Source organism: Patella vulgata, chromosome 4 (assembly GCF_932274485.2).
Source record: "Patella vulgata chromosome 4, xgPatVulg1.2, whole genome shotgun sequence".
In the NCBI taxonomy this organism is placed as follows: Eukaryota; Metazoa; Mollusca; class Gastropoda; family Patellidae; genus Patella; species Patella vulgata.
Genome location: NC_065882.2, coordinates 54,835,407 through 54,860,161, shown reverse-complemented (window position 1 = coordinate 54,860,161; position 24,755 = coordinate 54,835,407). Strand labels below are relative to the sequence as shown.

The following is a 24,755-nucleotide window of genomic DNA, read 5'->3' as shown; positions in this document are numbered from 1 at the left end:
AGCAGACAATGTTCATCATCGAACTCCATCAAGGCATTCACCTAATGAACGTCTACACCAAGTTTGAACGTCCTACCTCAATTAGAAGAAGAGTTATTGTGTTTCAAAGTCTGGACCTATCAAATGGCTTATCGCTCCGCTTACCCGCAGCAAAAAATGTTCATTACCGAACTTAGTCAAGATATTGATGTGATGAAACTATACACCAAGGTTCATCACTCTCACTTAATTAGAACTAAAGTTATCGTGCCCTAAAGCATCAACCAATCAAATTGCTTATCCCTGCTTACCCGTAGCAGGAAATTCTCATCTTCGAACTCCATCAAGGCATTCACCTAATGAACACCTACATCAAGTGTGAATATTGTTGCTCAATTGGTAGTAGAGTTATTGTGTTCCAAAGTCTTGACCAATAAATTGCTTAAATGCTCTGCATAACCCTGAGCAGAAAATGTTCATTATTATCGAACTTGGTCAAGGTATTAATGTAATGAAACTATACACCAAGTTTGATCAATATCACTTAATCAGAAGTAAAATTATTGTGTCCCAAAGCATCAACCAATCAAATTGCTTATCTCTGCTTACCCTAAGCAGAAATGCTCATCTTCAAACTCCATCAAGACATCAAACTAATAAAAACCTACACCAAGTTTGAACATTCTAGCTCAATTAGAAGAAGAGTTGTGTTCCAAAAAGTGTGATGGACAGACGGACGGACAGATGAACCCATTTTAATAGTCCCCTGCTTTTTTCGAAAGGCGGGGGACAAAAAATACTGGATACGATGATTATGAATAAATATATATTTATATTATATAAAGACTATATAAATTTAGAAAAGTCAAAAAGTAGAAATAAGTCAGATCAATATATGGGTGAGAATAAAGAGCAGCTATGATGGATGAGAGAGAACATATCAATACACGTACATAAATCTATGTAAACTTAATTATCTTCTATCTAAAGAGTTGGGATTGCCAGTGATTGCTGGAAATGAGCATCTCTATAACATTATCACACCACACAATAATTTGACATAGTTCTTGTTTGTTTTATCCTCTCATTTTATTTGATTTATCACAAGTACTACATTTTTGTCCATGACTGTGACTTTCAACATAAAATAGAATTTATGAAGGTCAACAAGAATTTGTTTCTCAACTCAACCAATATAAAAAAAGACAATTGCCTCGTATGGAAGCAAGTAAAAACATTTTAAAGAAGCAAGAATGTCTGAACATGTACATGTAGTTAATTTACTTCAAGACTTGAGAACAAAATGTTATTGACATGCGTGAGTATATCTTGTAGTATATTATACAATAATGTTGCCTGTTATGTCCAATAATGTTTGCCATGTGAGGTCTCTAAAAACCATCTGAAAAGACTTCAAATACAAAGATCATAGAAGGATGTAATGTAGTCTTAGACAAAAACAATGATCATACTGTAAAGATGACTTTAAAAAAAAGTTCAATTACTTCCCAGTCACTTGTTAAATAAATACTTTACTTACCAGCTGAATGGCTAGCATGAGGACAGTTTTTAATGAGAATTTTCTGTCACAGAGGTCGAAAAGGTCCTCTAGACTAGGACCCAGCAGTTCAAGGACTAGAGCATTGTATTTTCCACATGGCCCAAAATAATACACCTGCGGCACACCTTCTGTAATATCAAAAACAAACAATGTGTAAGTTTAAGTACAGAACAAATTCATGTGCTTGCTTGATCAAGCTTTTACCATAAATAAACAATAAAGAGAAGAAAAAATAAAACAGGTTTCCATTTGACAGTTCCTATTATGTGTCCTTGGAGGACTAGGCCAGTAATACTACACTTCTGAATATGTTCTAAATAAGTCATTTGTAATTATTGTCAAGTATATGGGGAACAGATTTTTTTTTTTACCAATACTGGTCATAATAATCAGGACAGGGATATGTACAACACAATAATAACATGTCCAGTTCTAATTGTCTACTGAAATGATATGAGAACAAGAACTGATTAATGGAGGTTTTCTGTATTGTGTGTACACAGAAATATACCTTAATTAAGAGCTACATAGAAACACGATCATACAACTATTAAATTGTAAAACTTCTGTTTTAGTGTTAGTTTTATTTGGAAATTTGACTCTACATCTGTGGTTTTGTTTTGACAATATCTGGGTTTGTCGACAATCTTTGTAAATACTGAATGGAAATGAACCATTTTTGGACTGATATTGATATTCCTTTTACATTTTAGAGATTGAACTTTCACAATATTTCTCAACCACTCAATTAATACAATGCAACTAATAACACTAACCAATTAGAAGGTCTTATAGAATTGTGTCTTCTAGAATAGTAAATCTTATCAATACAAAATCTTTTTTTCTAGGGTAAATGTAATGGCTAAATCTAAAGGCACATTTCATAACCAATCAGATCTGTGCGAGTCCTTCAAACATATTTGAATGTAAATTTGTACAATTGCTGTGAACAGCCATGTGGCTTTATTACAGATGTAGAGTAAGTAAATTCTTAAACGTTACGATCTTTCAGATCATATGTAGGACCTTTCCCATGAACAGGTTAAGCACTAGTGCTGGGTATTGCCACTGCAGTTACAATACTATACATATTGCAATTCAGGTACTACGATACGGTATGCATCACAATTCATAACCAGGTCCAATATTTACCAAAAAAATAACAGGATAAATAAATGATACTTTTAGTCCTGCCAATGGCGATGAAATAAAAACAGTTTTATATCACAATTTGATGTGGATCAAAACAAGGACCAAAAACAATCTAAGAATGTTTGTGTATGGATAATGTGTGACGTGGATAGTTAAGAGTGACAGGTTACTTACTGTAGCCACAAAAAAAAACATCAAAAAAAAAAGAATTGTGATACATGTACGTTGATTCAGCATATCTGTGAAGGTGTTAAAATCATTGAACAGATCACTGTGTGAACATTGTGGTTTATTTTATACATATGTGTGTTATTTGTAACACAAAAATTTAATTGTATTTGGGAGATGAGATAACTGTGAAAATGATCTCTCCTTAGACTTAACGATTATGTTCAGAGGCAAACAACAGTATTCATAAACTGCAATGGATAACAACAATCAATACATGCATTTAAATGAGATTTGCTAGACAGTTCTAACCTATAAATACATGTAAACCTGATCTTTTAATTTCATTTATTAATTTATTATGTGTTTACTATTATTATATTCATTGTTCTAATACTGTTCATATTTGGAGAATCAATAAAATAGTGACTTAATCTACACTGACAATAGTGACATTATATCTACACTGTCAATAGTTTAACCTGCTATTCTAGTACTGTATAACATAGGGAAGTGAGTACAGTATGTATATCTATCAGCTCAATTACTAATGCAGAACAGCCCTGTCATTGCTTTTCTTCCTCATTGTGGTACGTAATTGTACTAACTTTTCAATATCTATTTCCCTTTAAATTAGATCAAATTTAACTGTAAGTAACTAAGTTGACTTCCCATGTAGAGCTAAAACAATTCCACCGGTAGCGAAATGTGTTCTTTATTCTAACCTCATGCCAGACCTTACCACAAAAGCAAATAATAATTTGTGAAAGTTACATGTATATAAATTATAATCAATTAGGACTGATCATTAACTCAAAATGCTAACAGTCCTCTTTTACAGGCTGTATTTATATGTGATTTATGTATGTATGAGAACATCTGAAATAGAAGCCTAACCACCTGGTAAGAGGATTATCAGTGTTTTACATGTACATGTAATTATGGTAAATAGATACATCATTGATGTTAATTGTTTTGGCACCTTAAATTACAGCTTTTGAATTAGGGATAGCAAATGCCTCAACATAATTCTGAACCAAGATCTTTGGGTTTTAAACATACATTTCAGGTTTCATCAAAATCGGATCAAAATTGTGTCCACAACCTTGATATACCAGATGTTTACATTAGGCATCAGAATATAGGTTTTTATAACAAGGTTACAGAAAAGACAAGAGAGATTCCAGACTGACTGCCAGTCCAAGACATTGGCAAAGTAGGAGAATTCCTGATCAATCTTCTTATGGTTTAATATTCATCTCACTTATCATGAAAGGTTGATTAATATTTATTGTACATGGAATGTCTCTTTAATGTTACAATAGTTAGTTGCTAGTGTAATATTTTGATCAAGGTGACATCTTTATGTACTATTTGTACATAAATCCTATAAAAAATTCCTATAAAAGAATCTTTTGTTCTACTATGTACTGGTGGAACACTGAGTGAAGTTACTGGTTGTTATATCTTTAAATACTAATCTCTACCTAATAATGTAAACACATGCTGACTTGTGTAATTATACTATTCAAATCAACCATACTTGACAACAGTTAATGGCATGTAAAGGATAATCTAATTATGACACTATGTAAATAGCTTGGACATAATGTATCGATTTATATTCTTGCTCTTTACCTTGTTACTTTTTTTCATATATTAATACTACAAATCACAGTGGCATGAAATTTTAAGTCAAAACTCTTTTACAGCTTGCAACAATAAGATATATAGTCATGTATTTAAACCAGCGGCTGCCAGGCAGGATACGCCCACATTTTCGAGAGATGGATAGAGAACAAGCTAAAAAGAAAGTGATTTAGGAAGTTGTTCCGATATGCGCGAATATCGAAAGGAACCAAGATCTTTGGGTTATAAACTTACATATCTTACCGGGAAAAGGTAGGCTTCTGATATCCAATATTTAAGACACCAGCGGCTGCCAGGCAGTATACGCCCACATTTTCGAGAGATGGATAGAAAACCAGCTAAACGAAAGTGATTTTTCCTACAATCAAGGGCCATAATTCAGGACATTACAATTCGATATGCGCAAATATCGAAAGGCACCAAGATCTTTGGGTTATAAACTTACATTTCAAGTTTCATCAAAATAGGATTAAAATTGTGACCTCTATAGGGTTCCACAACCTTGATATACCATATTTGAGAACGAAGGGCGGCCATTTTGTCTGTCACTTTTAGGCCGATTTTCACGAAATTCGAACTCAGCCCTCCTTAGGGTGTAACGGTGATACAATAATACGTTTTTTTAAATCGGATAAAAATTATGACCTCTATAGGGTCCACAAGCTAAAAATGTGATTTTTCGTACAATCAGAGGCCATAATTCAGGAAGTTACGGTCCGATATGCGCGAATATCGAAAGGAACCACGATCTTTGGATTATAAACTTACATTTCAAGTTTTAACAAAATCAGATAAAAATTGTGACCTCTATAGGGTCCACAACCTTGATATACCATATTTTTACTTTATTCGAGAACGAGGGGCGGCCATTTTGTCTGTCAGTTTTAGGCCGATTTTCACGAAATTCGAACTCAGCCGTCCTTAGGGTGTAAGGGTGATATAATAATATGTTTTTGTCTGTTACGATCCGATATGCACGAATATCGAAAGGAACCGAGATCTTTGGGTTATAAACTTACATTTCAAGTTTCAACAAAAATATTTTTACTTTATTCGAGAACGAGGGGCGGCCATTTCGTCTGTCAGTTTTAGGCCGATTTTCACGAAATTCGAACTGAGCCGTCCTTAGGGTGTAAGGGTGATATAATAATATGTTTTTGTCTGTTACGATCCGATATGCACGAATATCGAAAGGAACCGAGATCTTTGGGTTATAAACTTACATTTCAAGTTTCAACAAAATTGTGACTCCTATAGGGTCCACAACCTTGATATACCATATTCTTACGCTATTTGGGAACGAATGGCGGCCATTTTGTCTGTCAATTTTAGGCCGATTTTCACGAAATTCGAACTCAGTCATCCTTAGGGTGTAACGGTGATATAATAGAACGTTTTTTTAAATCGGATAAAAATTATGACTTCTATAGGGTCCACAAGCTAACAAGCGGTTGCCATGCAAGATACGCCCACATTTTGCAAGAGATGGACAGAGAACAAGCTCAAAAAAAGAAGTGATTTTTTCGTAGAATCAAGGGCCATAATTCAGGAAATTATGATCCAATATGTGCGAATATCAAAAGGAACCAAGATCTTTGGGTTATAAATATGTATTTCAAGTTTCATCAAAATCGGATCAAAATTGTGACCTCTATAGGGTCCACAACCTTGATATACCATATTTTTACGCTATTTGAGAACGAACGGCGGCCATTTTGTCTGTCAATTTTGGGCCAATTTTCACAAAATTCGAACTCCGTCGTCCTTCGGGTGTAACGGTGATATAATAATACGGTTTTTTAAATCGGATAAAAATTATGACTTCTATAGGGTCCACAAGCTAAAAACGCGATTTTTCGTACAAACAGGGGCCATAATTCAGGAAGTTACAGTCCGATATGCGCGAATATCGAAAGGAACTGAGATCTTTGGGTTATAAACTTACATTTCAAGTTTCAACAAAATCGGATAAAAATTGTGACCTCTATAGGGTCCACAAGCTAAAAACGTGATTTTTCGTACAAACAGGGGCCATAATCCATGAAGTTTCGATCCGATACATGCCAATATCGAAAGCAGCCGAGATTTTTTTTGGGATAAAGCTATATTTCAAGTTTCGTCAAAATCGACCTGTGACCTGTAGAGAGTCCACAAACAAATTGTGGACGGACGGACGTCCGGACAGACAGGGGCGACGACAATATACGTCCACATGAAAATGTGGGCGTATAAAAACGTGATTTTTCGTACAATCAGGGGCCATAATTCAGGAAGTTACTGTCAGATATGCACGAATATCGAAAGGAACCGAGATCTTTGGGTTATAAACTTACATTTCAAGTTTCAACAAAATCGGATAAAAATTGTGACCTCTATAGGGTCCACAACCTTCATATACCATATTTTTACGCTATTTGAGAATGAACGGCGGCCATTTTGTCTGTCAGTTTTGGGCCGATTTTCACGAAATTCGAACTAAGTCGTCCTTAGGGTTTAACGGTGATATAATAATACGGTTTTTTAAATCGGATAAAAATTATGACCTCTATAGGGTCCACAAGTTATGTTCCGATATGCACGAATATCAAAAGGAACCAAGATCTTTGCGTTATAATCATACATGTCAAGTTTAAACTAAATCGGATAAAAATTGTGACCTCTACAGTGTTCACAAGCTAAAAACGTGATTTTTCGTACAATCAGGGGCAATAATCCATGAAGTTACAGTTCGATACATGCCAATATCGAAAGGAACCGAGATCTTAGGGTGATAAACCTATATTTCAAGTTTCATTGAAATCGGATAAAAATTGTGACCTGTAGACTGTTCACAAACAATTGTGGACGGATGGACGGACAGGGGCGACGACAATATACGTCCACATGAAAATGTGGGCGTATAAAAAAAGTTATTCATTTTTATAAGCCATCAAAATGATAGAAATCACACATCATTTATATTAACTATAACATAAGTTTCAGTGTTAGTAATCACTTTTAACATCACTCATAAATTTCTTCAAGTAAACATGTTTTGTACAGTTACAGTTAATCTATTTCTTATGATGTCATAATAAAAAGAAAATGTTACACCTAAAATAGACATATTTATTTTTACATGTTGCTTCTTTTTCCCTTTATTTCCTTAATAATAAATTTTCACATAAAATAGAAATAAACTGTGTAATGTGTATATCAAGTCTAGCACAAACCATTAGAACGTTTTACCTGTAAACAATTGCACGGAAATAAAATTGGGATGTATACTTTAATGTGAATTTGATTGCAAGCAATAAAATAACTACGGCTCAAGCATATCCTCAATGGTTCTCGGAGAAAGAAAATTATACATACTGATGTTAATAAATACTTTCAAGTTACATGCATAAAGAATTATTTCAACATAAAATAGACATTTTGTAGATCCTATTCCTAATACAAGTGGAACAATTTCACTTTTTAGAATAATGTTTATCAGCTCATTAAAAAGGCATTACAGTATGCAAGATGTAGAGAAAGAGTGTGTTGTCTTTGTTGTAATTAGTTTTAAATAATAGATAATGGAAAAGGATTATATTGAAAATTTCAGCCAAATTACTTTATTCTAAGCTAAGTTATGCATGACTACTTTTATCTGTGCCCATTTCAGTGATGTTTAACACTTAAAATGTATCCCGGATGGTCTCTTCCCATTTTAATAGTGAATTGAAACGAAATTGGGTATAACGTCCAGCTCTGACTGGGCTAATGAAAACCGGCATACACCATACAGCGTGCTAGGAGACCATGTCAAATGCCAAAGAATCTTTTAAATGCATGCCAATTTGTACAAAGGACCATGTTTTTTTTCATCCCAGTTGACTAGACAGCTGTTCCTGTACATGTACATGTACCTCTGACAAGGGGAAACCATGCCAGAAAATCCTGATGAACTCTTTCTCGGCCAACACCGACAGTGGACCCGCAACCTCCAGGTTAGCGAGTCAGCGTCTTACTCACTTACCCACCATGGCTCCCATTTTAATAGAGCCTGAGCAAATTATTGCATACATAGTCAGATCACTCAGATGTCAATGAAATCAACTAGTGACAGCTCAGGTAGTTGGTCAATGTCTAGAATGCAGTTTGCTTGCTAAATGAATGCTAAAATGCCCATTTGTACGCATGTAGTTAAAGTCTACTAATTGAATTTTTGTCAATACAACTATTACAAGATATCTAGAAACCAGTCAAAGGGGGTGCCGAAAACTTAGTTATAAAGAATTAAGAGAGAAACCAAGTAATGGTTGCTGCTAATAGTACCCTTTAATATTGTATTAGCTCAGAAATTGCATGTATGTTAGATATTAGCTTGGGATAAATGTAAAGGTTAAATTGTAGCAATTGAGAACTTGTAAGTTTGAATAGAGATAGTAAAATATAATAGGAGAAGAAGATGAGTGAGAGCCAATCAATATAGACATTCGCAAGACTTTATGTGATCACTTCCTTCTGATCAATACTTTCCAATCATATCAGACTGTTTGTGATGGCTGCCTGCTTTACTAATCAAGACTTATCTCTTTAACTAGCAACATTTGCTGGTTTTTGTCACCATAGAAGAAAGCTGGAGGCGATATCCTAGTAAATGTCTTAGATCATAGACTGATATCTTACTAACACTATTATCCAACTTCATGCAACATGTTTATTGTCTATAGCATAATAAAATACATTTAAATCTAGCAGTGTTTTTACAGACCATTACTATTATTGAGAAACCACCATAAATGCAAGTAAAAAGGAATTATTAAAAATTTTATTTATTGGAATTCTATGGATGAATTGCTTACAAATTTGTAATACATGTAGGTACATGTACGTGTATACATAGGCATTACATTACTCATTTTAGCACCAATCCTTTTTTATTGTCTTTGAATGAGAAAAGTCTTCACACTATTTACATGTCTGTGTAATTATAATAAAAACTTGGAAAACCGCAACAACTGCCTTGGGGTTCAACATTATTAATAAGGACAGGATTTTTTTATTTTATCAGATTATTAGCTTATACACATAAGACACCTTTTCGTAGTACACACATGTGAACTATTGTATCAAACTATAAATTGTAATTTTTATCTTGAGTAATACTGTAATTTGAACTGTGTACATCACAGCATAATAACTGACCTGCACGTACATATACCTAATTTTTAAAATATAACCGGCTTATACATGTACTTGTACACACCACATGTCTGTCTAGATACATGTATATCACTGATATTGGAAGATGCATTTTTGTTAAAGAAAAAGACATGCAAAGTTTGTCATGATTGCTAGGAATGTTGTGCCTACTAGATATTTGATCTGTCTTCTGTTTGTTGTCCCCATCATTTGATAGACTACCAGGTAATTCTTAGTACATGTAAGCACACAAGGTTAAGTATGAGACAATGAGCTTATACTGGATGTTATATTGACCCACTATGGTCAGTATTGATTAAGGACTGTAATGATTTGACAGATACATGTACCATGATATAATAGTACATAATTAATTGATTACTAATTACTATTATTAAATAGCTTGATAATATTAGTACTTTTAAAGTCATATACTAATCTATAAAAATTTGTGTCACTGCACAGGTTGAATTTACTCATCTAAATGTGCTAAATATGAGTTGCAGGCAGTCAACAGTTCAATGAACGCTTTCTATTTATTTTAACTGACTATGCTCATAAACAGAATTATTTCATTTCAGATCAGAGTAACAATTGTATACAACACAAAGATAGGTTGCCAAGCAAAGAAACATACGCCCACAGCAGCTAAGTCATCCAGGGAGTCAACAAGAGTTTTCGCATGTTTTTTTCTTTTGTCAGAAATGAAAAAATTTACAACACACTAAAATCTGATTACGAGTAACAACCCATTTGACTTCTAGTTCTGCCCTATTATAAATTATACAATTTTTATTTCTTTGACTGTAACTTTGACTGACATAATGTTATTCAAAACGACAGAACTTTAGTAATTGTATTACTATTATTTCGTGTATATTGAGTGTCTGTCAAACTTATTTACTAATCTAAACTTTTTAAAAGTTAAAAGTCATTTTATTTGAAAATCTTCAATATATTGACAAACAATGAAGTGTTGATCAATAATATTAGTGATAAACCAACGAGTATGGATATCTGGGGCATCAGCTCTGTGTGTATGCCTATTGACCTAACCTGGAGTATTGCTTCTTTCTGATTGGAGACTTCAACCATTGACTTAGCGACCGACCAATCAAATAATGCATTCGTAAAATAACTTTATTAGATATGCAAAACCATGGCGGCTGTTCACCGAGCGAAAGCCGAGAATTTCGCATGTGAAATACCTTTGTTTTTAGATTTATATTAATAGTTTTAGTGGAAATAGGGCACAATTGCTGTGACCGCATGATCCAATGAAATGTATTGTCATATCGCCGGTATTAAACACAGCAACAGACTGCACCGGTAAATTATTCCTAAAATAATTGTTAAAGATAGGTTGCCAGGCAAATGTGTATAAATTTAAAGTCAATCGGATATTAACTTTTGCCTCGAGAGCGTCCACAAACAATTGTGGACGCCGAAGCGACTACAGTATAAGACCACATTTCACTGTGCGCGTATAAAAATGATGGAAACATTCAAATAAAACTTCAAAATCTTTTGTGTTGAAAAGCATTGCGGCCGAAATTAGACCTCCCAAACCGTAACACCTCGTGCAGTATCAATATATTACTTAATGCCTCGCTCTCGACCATTAAACCATACATATAGTAGTGAGCAGTGACATATTTTATATGTGACAAAATGAAAATGGTAGCTTAATGAAATAATGGTTCTAATTATTGTCAACTTTATATCAATTAGGAATATGTACAGATATTCTTCAAAGGAGATCTGAACATAGACAATAATTAAACCCTGAAATCAAGCAGTTTTAAGAATTATTAATCGCCAAAGAAATGTTTGCCTGTCAAGATAAATAATCGCTTAGATTTGACTTTGTGGATTATCACATTTTTAGCATGTACATAAATGTAATAATGTGCACAAGAAATTTTATGAAAAATAAAAAGTTTTCAATTTGTGCTTGTTAAAAATCTTCAATAAACTTTCATTAGTTCCATAATATTGTAATGGCCATTCTGGTTTAAATCTCATTGCTATGAATAGTCTTTTTTGAAACAATATTAGAAATGCTTTGTCACTCTGTTTTCTAATTTTAGTACTGTAATATGTTTTTCAGACAACCTACATGTACATGTGTATATAATGTTCAATTGTAAACTGTTACATGTACATGTATGCTCCCAGTTCCCCTACCAAAACAAAGACCTCTACTTTATTTAAAGTAGCTAACTCAATATCATCCAAAGTCTTACACATTGAAAACACAAATTATTTGTCAATTCAAATCAACATTGATGTTGTTATCTTACCGGGAAAAGGTAGGCGCCTGATATCCAATATTTAAGACAAAATAAACATTTTACCATTGGTACACGAATCGTGTACCATAGTGCGTTTCATCGTCATTTGTAACAAGTGACCAGAAAGAGCGAGGCTAGACATATTCCATAACTCATGCAAGCCTTGAAATAACTGCTAAGGTTCAGCCTGACATCATGTCAGGCTGAACTGATTTTCGGCCGGACATTTCAGATTTTCAGCCTGACAAATACTTTATAAAGTATATTAAACCAAAAAACTGTTGAAATTTACTATGTTTATATATATTATTATACATACATTTATTAATAAAATAAATTGATGACTCACATACAACCTGGAGTTTTAAGTTTTTATATGTATATGGAATACAACTTAATAGTTCATATAATAATGTCATTAATCTCTTTGGTGGGGCTGGGGACTAAATCCTAAAAACTCTGATTAAGATTCAAATTTAACTAAAGAATAGACATCTTGAGTTGTCGTAAATGGTTCAGAATCTGCCAAGTCATTTTTGATCCACTTTTCTAGTTCTACGGCTCGTTTTTGTAATTTTCCAACTGGTGACGGCGACGCCCCCCGTTTAGAAGTGTCTTTATGAGAGACATAAGATTAAGACACAGTACCAGTCTTTGAATTTTCTGGAACGGTCCCACTAGCCGGGATATCCGTGTCCGAGGGTTGGGAAAAGTAAGAAGTTATTTTATTCGACATGTTTTCACGGCTCTTCTATTTACATTCACATTGGAAGTGTCCAACAAAGTGAGATATTTTCGTATAAAAAATCTGTCCCTAATTACATCCATAGTCAACTTGGACATTTTCTTGTAAACTAATTTTAAAATATTATTACTTTTATTACTAATAATTTATATAATTACATGTCATGTTAGGTGTGATTTAGAGCTAATCATATACGAAAGTAACGCAAAGCTAGCTACGAGACTCGAATAACCAGTGTAAAAGAGCCGATTCTCAATATTATTCATTATTTTTTCTTCACGTGGCCGAGAGAGATACATGTATAAATAGTAATATTTTTACTATGACTCGGGTCGTTGATATAACCAGCGTAAAAGAGTCGATTCTAAAAATTATTGAAGATTTTATCTGCACGCGGCCGAGATATAAATAGTAACATTTTCACTATGACTCGGGTCATTGATATTTTTGGTTCTGGACTTTCGAGTCTAATAATAAATAGCGATCGACTCAAATATTTTTGACATAATGTTTTACAAAAACACGGTCGGACAATTATGTCCGGACGAAAGGCAATTTGGCCTGTCAAAAGGGGTCAATTCGCCCGGACATTGTCCGTGTCCGGACGCTTATTTCAGCGCTTGAACTCATGTCATACGGCGATGCCATAACTTATCTGGAGAGCATGCGCAATAGACTAGAATAACCGGACGCTAGAAATTTCTATTTGGTTGAGACTCATGCCGTATTTCGCTGGACCTAACTGATTTGAAATTAGTCAAAACGGAAACAATTGAATGTAAATCAGTTCATATACAATCGGATTACATTATTATATGCGTTGCGAACCATTTGGTTCAATTTCTAGGTCCCAAATATTAGCGATTTAGCTCCTTTAAGTGCTTAGAGCTTACTGTTATGTTAAAAAAAACACCATTTCTTTTATATCCAGGAGACTGTTTCTTTAAATCAGGCCTATTGAAAACTTAATCATGTAAACTTATCTTCATAAATGAAAAGTGGAAATACTTCAATCAAGACAGCTAGCCATTTTTTTTATTTTCTTATGAGACAAGATATTTTCAGTCTTTCATAAAAAATTCTTAAGATTAATTTACATGGAAGTGCATTTATATTACATGTTAATCAGTAAAACGTCAAAAATAGAAGCCAGCAAGTTGAATTACGTGATTTCACTATGGACGTCAAGACATGATGTTGAAAATAAAAAAATATTCTTGACAGGTCTTTTATTCTTTTCTTAGTCTTAATCATTTATTCCAATTGAATTTAAGCTCGACTGGGTCTATAACATGCTTTATACCGCCTCTACCATTCAATCATTCATTTATAACACTGACTGATTACTGAAAGTCAACTTGAAAATAAAGCGTCAAGAATCAAGATTAATAAACATCCTAGCAAAGAAATTATTGATTTCCATCATTTATAGGACAGATCTACATTTAACATCTAGATATTTACTTTCCTTACTTCAGTATACAGATATGAAGATGTATAAACACGAATATCATTATCACACAGTGGGTATAAAGTATAAATTGACATAATTCCTTTATCTCTCATCTAATGTCAACAATATCAATAATCATGAGAGAATGACCTTAAAATTATGATTAGCATTCATGTGAGGACCATTTGGTTTATTTGGAAAATGTTGTCTCTAAAAGATATAGGGCTACGAGAGAGGGAGAAATGGGGTTTAACGTCCACTCGACACAAACTAGGTCATTTCAGGACTAACATATGGTTTAATTTAATTTCAATAATTCGCTTGCGAGTAGGGGTCTTGAACAGTGGGAGGAAACCGGAGGACCCGGAGAAAACCCACGAGGTTGGACAGGCGACCCTACTCCTTGTCACGTACAACCAGGTATTTGAAACCACGCCAGTTGACTCAATGACAGGCCTTATGATACAACACGCACGTGCTAACCATTTGGCCAGTTTACTGAATTATACAAGTATATGTACATATGTATAAACTATAAGTTAGATACTTTCAATATCTATGTTAAAAGATTCACTATTTACATGTATTATGAAATTGTGTTGAATAATTGATACAGAGTACTGTTCAACTGAATCGGTATTTTTTTTTCAAACAAATGCATCAACATCACATATCTTTTGACATGTTTTTGAAGGTACAGGAATACTGAGCTCTGTGTTATTGGTAATCAACAACCAAATACATGTACATGTACAGTAAAGTATCAAATACCGGACTGTAATTGTATGAGCACTACATGTACAGTCTACATACTGGTATATGTACGGAAAAAATTAAATTCATATTTAAAAGTTTCATAAAGATATCTGAATGCTTTCAGAGATAAAAACAAAAATCATTAAATCTAACAAGTTCTTTTTGGCAAAAAGCATAACTATAGTTTGAATACTTTGTTGTGTGCCCAAAATCTGTCAAAGATACATTACATGTATCTTGACCGCTTCCTGATATCTGCTTCGGAAACTAAGCTTTGACGAAAAGATAGAGCCCATTTTGATATCCCTTCCCACCCCATCTCCCCACCCCACTTAATTTCCTAATTCTGTGTAGGATTAAAAAAAAAAAATAATAAGTGGATACACACCACTACCATTTTCATTTCGTCACAAATAAGAGAACAAATCAAGTTTTCAAGTGAAGTGAGAAAATACATGTACTATAACAATTATTTTAAAGGGGCTAACAGTAACAACATTAAACAGGTATGAAAACAAAGTGATCAAACGTACATGTACTACATGGTGCAGCCATATCAAGGTCTTCTACGCACAACTTCAATGTCAACAAATTGATTTTCCCTACAATGTCAAGTTTCCATGTAAATTAAAGATTTAAGAATGACAAATTTGTCTTAGCATTGACTAGAATGAACATACATTGTCATCTAGTCAAATTTTTCCTTCGTGAAACTGAGGCATTTTCTAGTGGCTATTTCAACAATTACTAGTTTTCGTATTTCTTGGGACAAATATTTATGAAGAATGTCAATTCAATGTAATTCTTTACACTACTGTACAATATCAAATATATTTGCAAAGTATGTATCTATTCTTTTTTTTAACATTAAAAAAACTTAAGTTTTCTGCGAATAAATATTTTAAACACACTTTAATCTGGAAATTGTAGGTTTCTGCAGAGTAATCAGCTAAAATAAAACTAATAAAGCTATCTACATGAAATAAAGACATACTCCAACAGATTTTATTAGCTATTGTATCTGAGTTATCGTTTGCAAATTGATGGACAAATGTATAATTATGTTTCCTTTCTTGTACTGCTACATAAATGCCTATATTATGTACTGGTGCATGCCCCCAAAGAGGGTTTTATCATTTTAAATCAAAGAATTTAAAAAATTCACTGCAGTTACTTTTACTATATTGGGATTCAAGTTTATTATTACAGTGATACATTGTAATATTGTCAAGGTTTCAGTGCAACTGCTCGCTCAATATAATATTATTTTCATTCTTAAGTCTTAAGATACAGCTAAAATAACTAAGAGTGACACTGAAAGTCAAGGTCAAACCACGCGAACAGCAACAAATTTCGATCACAAGACAAAAGATAGGTTGACAGGCAATGAAACATACTCCCACAGCAGGTAAAAAGTCTGAGTGGTCAACAGGTGTTGATAGTTGGGAGGGGGGTTTACAAGATAATTTCACCATACAGATCAGATTATAATTAATTTAAATAATGCATATAAATATACAGATTGGATGATGACATTTGTCATTTAAGCGTTCACAATATTCAACAAAGTAAAACAAGGGCCATAATTCTAGAAGAAATTTACGGAAATTGCAGAAATTCAATAGACTACTTCGTTTCACTAACTCAAATCATGCATATATAAATGTCATACAGATTGGATGATACATGTAACTTTTGTGGACCGGTTCAACACAGTGAAACAAGGCCCATAACTCTAGAAGCAATTAACGTAAATAGCTGAAATTCAATAGATTTCGTTTCACTAATTTAAATAATGCATATAAATTTCATACAGATCAGATGATAACTTTTTTTAAGAGCGATCAAAAGGTTCAACAAAATGAAACAAGGGCCATGCCTCTAGTTTTTTGTTTCACTAATTCAAATAATGCATATCAATTATACAATATCATGCAAATTGGATGATAACTTTTGTCATTCAAGCGTTCACAATGTTCAACAAAGTGAATCGAGGGCCATAACTCTAGACTTAATGAACAGAAATTGCTGAATTTTCATATGCTTCTTCGTTTCATTAATTTAAAGGATGCATATAAATTTCATACAGATCAGATGTTAATTTGTGTTGTTAGGGCATTCAGAAGGTGCAATAAAGTGAAACAAGGGCCATAACTCCAGAAGAAATTAACGGGAATTATTGAAATTAAATAGGATTCTTCACCTCAGTAAAGTAAACAACATATATCAATTTCAAAACAATCAGATGATAAATGTAGTCTGTACAGTGTTCATGAGAAAGTGTGGATGCTGGACCAACGGACGGACGGAGTCGATGGCAATATTACGACCACATTTCCATGTGGGTGTATAAAAACAACAAATCCAAACAACGAATGTACAGGTAATGTCATATTTTCCAGAAATGTGAGGCCTGCCAAGTCAGTAAATTTCAAGGAATAAAAAATTAATAAATTTCAACCCATACTATAAGATTCCATGGAATTGGATTTAAAGTTCCAGGCTCCAGGCACTACATGTACAATGTACATTCACTTTACATGAATTTACAATACAAAGAGTGTTGACATCTAAAAATAGTTCTTAACAGTCTTAGGCAACCAACCACTTGCTTTGCTAGTAGTAGTAACATTATACATTAACTTAAGGGAAAATCTATTAATAGATATCTCACATGACAGTACAGGTAGATTATAATGAACAAATTTAATGTTATACATCAATGCCTTTAACACTTTCTTTCATTCTGGGCTTTAGATCACACCAATTTTACAATTCTATATGCTATTGCTACTCATGCCAAAATCAATAATCTTAATTACTAGAAAGGGAATGTAACATATATATATATATATTTTTTTTTTTGTCAGGGGATGGTAAATCTAAATGTAATACAGTTTATTATATTATTACATTGTATGTTGGTAAATTGTATGTAGATAAAATTACACATCCTCATTCATGTCTGAACACAAGCGGACATATAAAAACTACTGTAGTGACAAGTGTTCAAAGTAAATCTAGTTTCAGCTAGTTTTACTGTAATTCATAATTCTTTTTCAATTACAAAATAACATTTTCCCAATCTATACTATGTTCATGTATACTTTAACTGTGCTGAATACAGAGTACATGCATGTACAATTCTACTCTTTAGTGAAGGTATTTATTTTCTGTAAAATAAAAACTACAAGCTACAGGCATCTTTATCTGTGTAAGAAACCTGACTATTTTTGTACAATGTGTAGCCTCAGGTCTCAGCAGGACAACATTAGGAAAGACACCAATAGAATGGAATGCTTCTTATTGGTATAACATTGGCACATTTCTACTACCAGGTACACAGTTCGAGCAGATATAATGTTTATTATCATAGGAAATAAATTACCTGCTTGTCCAAGCTGTTTATAAAACCTATATTCCAAATGTAATTGAGGGGCTCTGGATTTCATGGGTTCCTAAAATATATAAACCAATTTATTTAATATAAGTTTTTTCAAAATGTGATAAAATAAGATAAATAGCTGGTCGTTCTTGTTATAAAAATTCCAAATTACTTTATTCTGAGTGATCTTATCACTGTTTGAAGTTTAGAACTTAGATTATTTATTGTTAATCGAGACTCAGCCTCACTTCTCCATGTTTAAATTACATCATTAAATGGCAATCATACTTTAATCTGTTTACATCTGCACCATCCGATGTTCTAGAGAGTAAATTGTCGACTTGGCATGTGAATAAAAGTCTAAATAATAATTTGAACCCAAAATACAACCCTGTAATACACAGATTTAGCTCTTACTACTCTAACATACTGCATCTTTAATACAAATAGTTGTTTTGATAGTGAGTTACATTCATAATATTACTAAAATATTAGATTAATGATGAGCCAACAGAATGTTAATGGTAGATGCGGCTGACTTAAAACTTAGACTTACATGTACAGGTACGTATGTACTGTAAACAAAATAATTAAATGATCCAATATCAGTTCATTACATTAAAAATTAATTTAACAAAATTTTAATCTTTTCTATTTTGGGAGCTGTTGTATTTTTAATATGACTCATGACTTCATGGACAGGTTTTCTGCATACTGTGACAATGTTTATTTTAAGTTGGGTTGTAAAAATATTTACAACCACATGTACACTGTATTACACATTTCCATGTACATGTACATCATGTAAACTCGAGTGAACAGAAAATCATTTTCTAAACTTTAACAATGCATCACACAGCTGTGTACTCTTGCTTCATCCACACTACAACTACAAAATTCTGGGCCAATTAATATTATGGCTTACATGTACATGTAGGAAAGACAGATAATAAAATGTTCCTGACACCAGGTCTCTTGATGAAGCCTAGGAATTTTCTATCAAAAGTTTTGATTAATCTTACATGTACCTGTCTAACCCATGTGGTTTCTGTAAATCCCCTGTTATCCTATTTGCTAAAGACATGGACACACAAGTGCAAGAATGAAATTATAATACACCAGAATAGCATAGTTATGTAATGTGGACTTCAATCCCATTTTCCCTGACGGAGATCAAACAACTTACTAATTAATATGGAACACAATGCAGGTATAATTCTAATTTGGAATATTTTCGATAGAATTTACTTCTTATGTCTAGCTATAATATTCCTTACCAAAAAAAAAAGTATATGTACACCACATAAAATATCGAAACATGTACAGTACTTACCAATTTGATTGCTACATGCTCGTTGTTGTAGAGGTTCTTCCCTATAAAAGAGAACAATTCAGACTGGAGTCATTATTCCATACACAAGAATTAAGAGTATCACTATTAAAAAGCTAAAGAGACATTATGCGAGATTTCAAGAAACAGCTGGCTGTTATTTCTATAATAATTCAAAAATAGATAATGAAAAATAAATATATATTATATTTCTGTCATATTACCTTATTTTCAGCAATGCTGTGAATAACACAAAGTTGTGAAGGTTGTAAGTTTCAAAAAGAAATGGTCTTAAATTGCCTATCATTGGCTGACAGAAACTACACACACAGTTCATATTCGACTGTCAAGTACCATTCCCTTGATAATATGAAGTTTCTATTGTCAGTCCTTTTATAGTCAGTCCTGCATTAATTGTAAATTTTGACCTGGTCAGCAATATTAGCGTTTAATTGTCTAATATACGTAATTTGACGGTCAAGAGAGTTGATTATGGGCTTGTCACGAAAATAAATGTCTAAAAATAATAATTTATATGTATACAACATTCTGAATTCAGAAAAATGTTCAGCAGTGTGTAAATTTAGCTCTGGCATATGAAATCGCCCCTTTATATATAGAAGTTTAAAATTACAACACTAGAAACAGTAGCAGTAGAAGTGATTTATGTAGGTCAAAAACTATATTATAGTAACAGAATCCCAAGGTAGGTACAAGGGGTGTTCCAAAAGTTGTTGCCAACCTCACTTCCAACTTAAAAGGGATCTTTTATGTGCACGACAATGTGTACATACATGTACATGTAGCACCTGTTTTCTGTACGGTACCATCCAAACGACTAGACATCTGTCCTTGTTCTGCAGAACTAAAGAGAGAACCTCTGTTTTCTTGGAGTCTGAGGGCAGTGAGGGCATAATCATGATAAGATTATCTAACGAAGGGTTTGACCATAAATGCCAAATCGTGCATATTACGTAAATAAATAACGCAGGTTGTGTGTGATTAAATAAAAGTAAAGTGCTGAGGTAAACTTTAGCCACGGTATCAGGCTTCTCTAGGACAATGTTCCAGATCAAACCGCCCAGGTACATGTAGCAGTAAACACTGCTCAGGAATGTACATGTAGCTTCAAGGTCCTCCGTGACCCAGCCTATTCTCCAGATCTAGTTCCTTCTTGATTTGTTCCTTTATCCACAACCCAAATCTGTGATGAGGTCATCACTGCCTTGGGGGCGTTGTTAAGGTCACATGACAAGCAGTGGTTTTCGGACTAGTTTTATATTCTGGAGAAATTGTAAAACAAGTGCACTGGAGTAAAGGGGTATTATGTTGAAAATAAGCACAAAAGATTTTGATATAGAGTGTATGTCCTTTTGGGAAACCCCTGGGCCCTTTTACATTCAGACCTAATATAGTAATCTTGTTAAAGCAAGAACTAGCATTCAAAGCCAACGTAACAGTTGATCTTGCAATTATGACACTGACAATTTTAATTTAAAGAGAGTGATGGCTTTTTTGTCAGTTTCTTACTGATTTATTAAAATGACTCAGCACCGGATTTACACGTAGTTGAAGAGAGGCCCTAGGATATTCCACTTATGAGGCCTCTCCCAACCAAGCCCAAATACCCCACCCTCACGATCATAGGAAGATGAAAGTATGTTTTAAACACAATTAAGCAAAAGCCAAGGATAAAGGCAGATATTTAAGACTATAGGGTGTGTAATAAAGGTTTCTGACAATGGCAAAATTTTTATACACATGGCTAGGGTGTTGGCATACTTAATTATTTGCTCCAAAGAAGATTAAAGAACAGTGATAAATTTTTGTTCACCAATCCTATTATCCTACATCACAAAAATGGTTGATTATTGTGTCGCGATCATAGAAACCCCAACAGAAATGGGATAATTATACATCTACATAGAGAAAAAAGCTCCAACATTCAAATGTTAATGGGCAAAAGAAATTTATTACGTAAAGAAATATGCGAATATGAAATGAAAACAAAAAATACAATAAAATACAGCATTCAGCAGTAGCGAATTTACATTTGTAAGAATCCACCTAACTGCAGCAAATGGAATGTCATGTCCCAAAACTGCCATGCTAATTATCTAAAGAATGGAATGAAACATACTATTTAAAGGGTTGGCACAATCCACTGTCAAAATTGAATTGGGATAAACGGTCATGTCTCAAAAAACAACTAAATCAATTGCGAAGTTTTATAATAATCCTCAGTTAATCCCCCAAAAACATGTAATTGTATAATAATGCAATCGGCCTTTGATATTTCCAGGATAACATTAATCAATTTGTAATTTTCATTAATCCATCATGTGATTACACATACTGGTAAACCGGACACAACATACTCAATGCAAGTTTTGTGTAAGGTCAGTAGTCTTTTACATGTATTCCAAATTATACCTGTGGTAGGCATTCGTGATTATCCAGAAACTGACACAATAATTTAGTTTATCACTAAAGAAAACAAGAACATTTTTAGCAAGACAGAAAGCCCTCACCTGATTTGGAATTTAGTTCCAGAGATATTTTTTGGTCCTCTGCTAAATCAAATCGAAACCCTTCATAAGTAGAGCGATCAGGAAATTTTCAGGAAACAACCCCCACCCGTTCCGAATCACATTTCTTTTTGAAATTAGCTATGGCACACATCGATAGCCAATACAATTTTTGTTAAAAAATGTGCTACAATAATGTATATATGTTTTATAGGATGTACAAATTGAAATCCAAAGCAGCTCGCAACAAGATCTCCTTTGGGGGGCATATTGGGCAGGTCACATGATTGAACATGGTTAATGAATGATGAATATCAGCAATTAAAATGGCTTCCCACATAAACTCTCAAAGTAAGCTGATTAGGATTACCATCCGTAGCCCTTTAATTTCACCTTGCAAACTCACTTTGCATATTTATGCATGTAACATTTATTGGGCATGACATGTGATTGTGCAACCATAAACTCTCGAAGCAATCCGTAGCCCTTTAATTACACCTAGCAAACTCACTTTGCATATTAATGCATGTAAGTAACATTTAAAATATTGGACATGTCAAGTGATTGTGTACTGCAAATGAATGATGAATATCAGCATTTAAAATAGCTGACCCCCTAACATCTCGAAGCAAGCTGTCTTGGATTACTATTCACAGCCCTTTAATTTCACCTTGCAAACTCACACTGCATATTAATGCATGTAACATTTGATAAAATAAGATAATTTTATACAAGTACCGGACCAGTACAGCTATTTAGACAGTCACATTAGTTCACTAGTTGTGCATAACAGCAGATATTATTGTTAAGTCAAGGGATCTTTTTCTATTCTGTATGAGACCCGCCATCAGGTTGGAGTAGTCTCTTCTGCTTTCGCCTTGAAAATGTCTACATTGCCCGTTTCGACTGATATTAGGTCAATTGAGCCCTTGTCAGGTACAGTAGTACATGTATCTGTATTAAGCAGCCACTCTAGAAAATTTTCATGACTGACCCCTAATAATGGGAATGACCTCTTAATAAAATCTCAGTGCTGACATCAAGTAAATTTTACGCTTCAATGTACTGGGAGCAAACATCAAAACTTGCATCAAAAAAATTGGCCGTCACTGAAACTTGATTTGGAATGAATATTCTTTGATTCAGATCTCTGATATAACTTCTGTATACATGTCAATTGGTAGTTGGTACCAACATTTATACTTCTGTCTACCATTGTGATGTATTCGATATATTTATCCATTTTTGTAAAGGAAATCCATGAATTAATTTTATTTGATCAAAAAAGCACATGTCCAAAATTGCTGAATTTTTCACCAATTTTCAGGGGGTGTAACTCTTTATGTAATATAGGATGTTGTTTAACAAGAGAGAGAAAGAGAGAGAAATGGGGTTTAACGTCCACTCGACACAAACTAGGTCATTTCGGGACTAACCTATGGTTTTGATTTTATTTTAATAATTTGCTTGCGCATAGGGTTCTTTAGCAGTGGGAGGACCCGGAGAAAACCCACGAGGTAGGACAGGTGACCCTACATGTACTCCTTGTCACGTACAACCGGGGATTCGAAACCACGACAGTTGACTCAATGACAGGCCTTATGATACAGCGCGCGAGTGCCAACCATTCGGCCATCCAACCCCCCGTTTAACAACAAAGTGGCAATGGAAAATAGATACATGTACTAGATGATCGTGACAATACTTGGCTTTGACGGTACTTTTAGTTTATTCAATCAGTATCAAATAATGTTTTTTTTTTACGTGTGAAAACAATGATCAGGGTTTGTCATTTTATAAAACAAAAGAATAATTAACAGATATTACCAGATTTATTGTTATTTTCACAGTTCTTTTGACCTGACTGGTGGGGGCCAGATAATTAACTATTAATCATGGGATTAGAGGAGGTGCTACGAAGTACGACAAGATGGTATCACTCAACAATGGCCGACGTTTTGTTAAATTCAAAACTAAAACAGTGACCACTGGCCGCGTTAGCGGAGTGACCGTTGATTAAAGTAAAGAGATGAAACAATAGAATTTCTATCGGGGGGGATTCAACATGACCGCTTACAAGGAGATGTCACTAAATAGGAGTGGCTGCTCATACAGATTCTAGGCCTACTCTACATGTAGGAAAATATGCTTAATGACAATAATCAATTGATGAATTATGGTTTTAAAGAAAAAATATGAAAGTATTTGTTCAGTTAATGCTGTTGTGATTCACAAAGGCCACAACATACAGATCTATGTATATTGAATAATTACCTGTATTTATCTTGAGATGATAAATATATATCCTCAATATTTACAATAAATTAAAAAATAATTGATGATAAAGAGTATATTTACATTAGGATTCATAATGTAAATATATGAACAATCAAATATTGCACCTAGAAGTGATTGTGCATTTTCTACGAGGGCTTACAGGTTTTACTATTTAGCATTATAAACCCACCAAAAGCACTATTAAGGCTGCCGCAACACGCTTATATACATGTAGATGTAAATGAAACAGTTATTATTAGATTGAAAGAATGATATATATCAAATTAACGATAGTTGATATTTTT

The 24,755-nt window shown here is 33.5% G+C and overlaps 1 protein-coding gene across 6 annotated transcripts in view; it reads right to left on the bottom strand.

Annotated features, from left to right (window-relative positions):
* Window positions 1–24,755, bottom strand: part of LOC126819258 (casein kinase I) — a 51,879-nt gene that overhangs the window by 25,382 nt on the left and 1,742 nt on the right. For all 6 annotated transcript variants that reach the window (XM_050547198.2, XM_050547200.2, XM_050547199.2 and 3 more), the window contains exons 2-4: window positions 19,649–19,689; window positions 18,319–18,388; window positions 1,520–1,668 (exon numbers count right to left, since the gene is read on the bottom strand). In XM_050547198.2, the coding sequence (XP_050403155.1) occupies window positions 1,520–1,668; window positions 18,319–18,388; window positions 19,649–19,689 (260 nt within the window). The remainder of the gene's footprint in view (window positions 1–1,519; window positions 1,669–18,318; window positions 18,389–19,648; window positions 19,690–24,755) is intronic.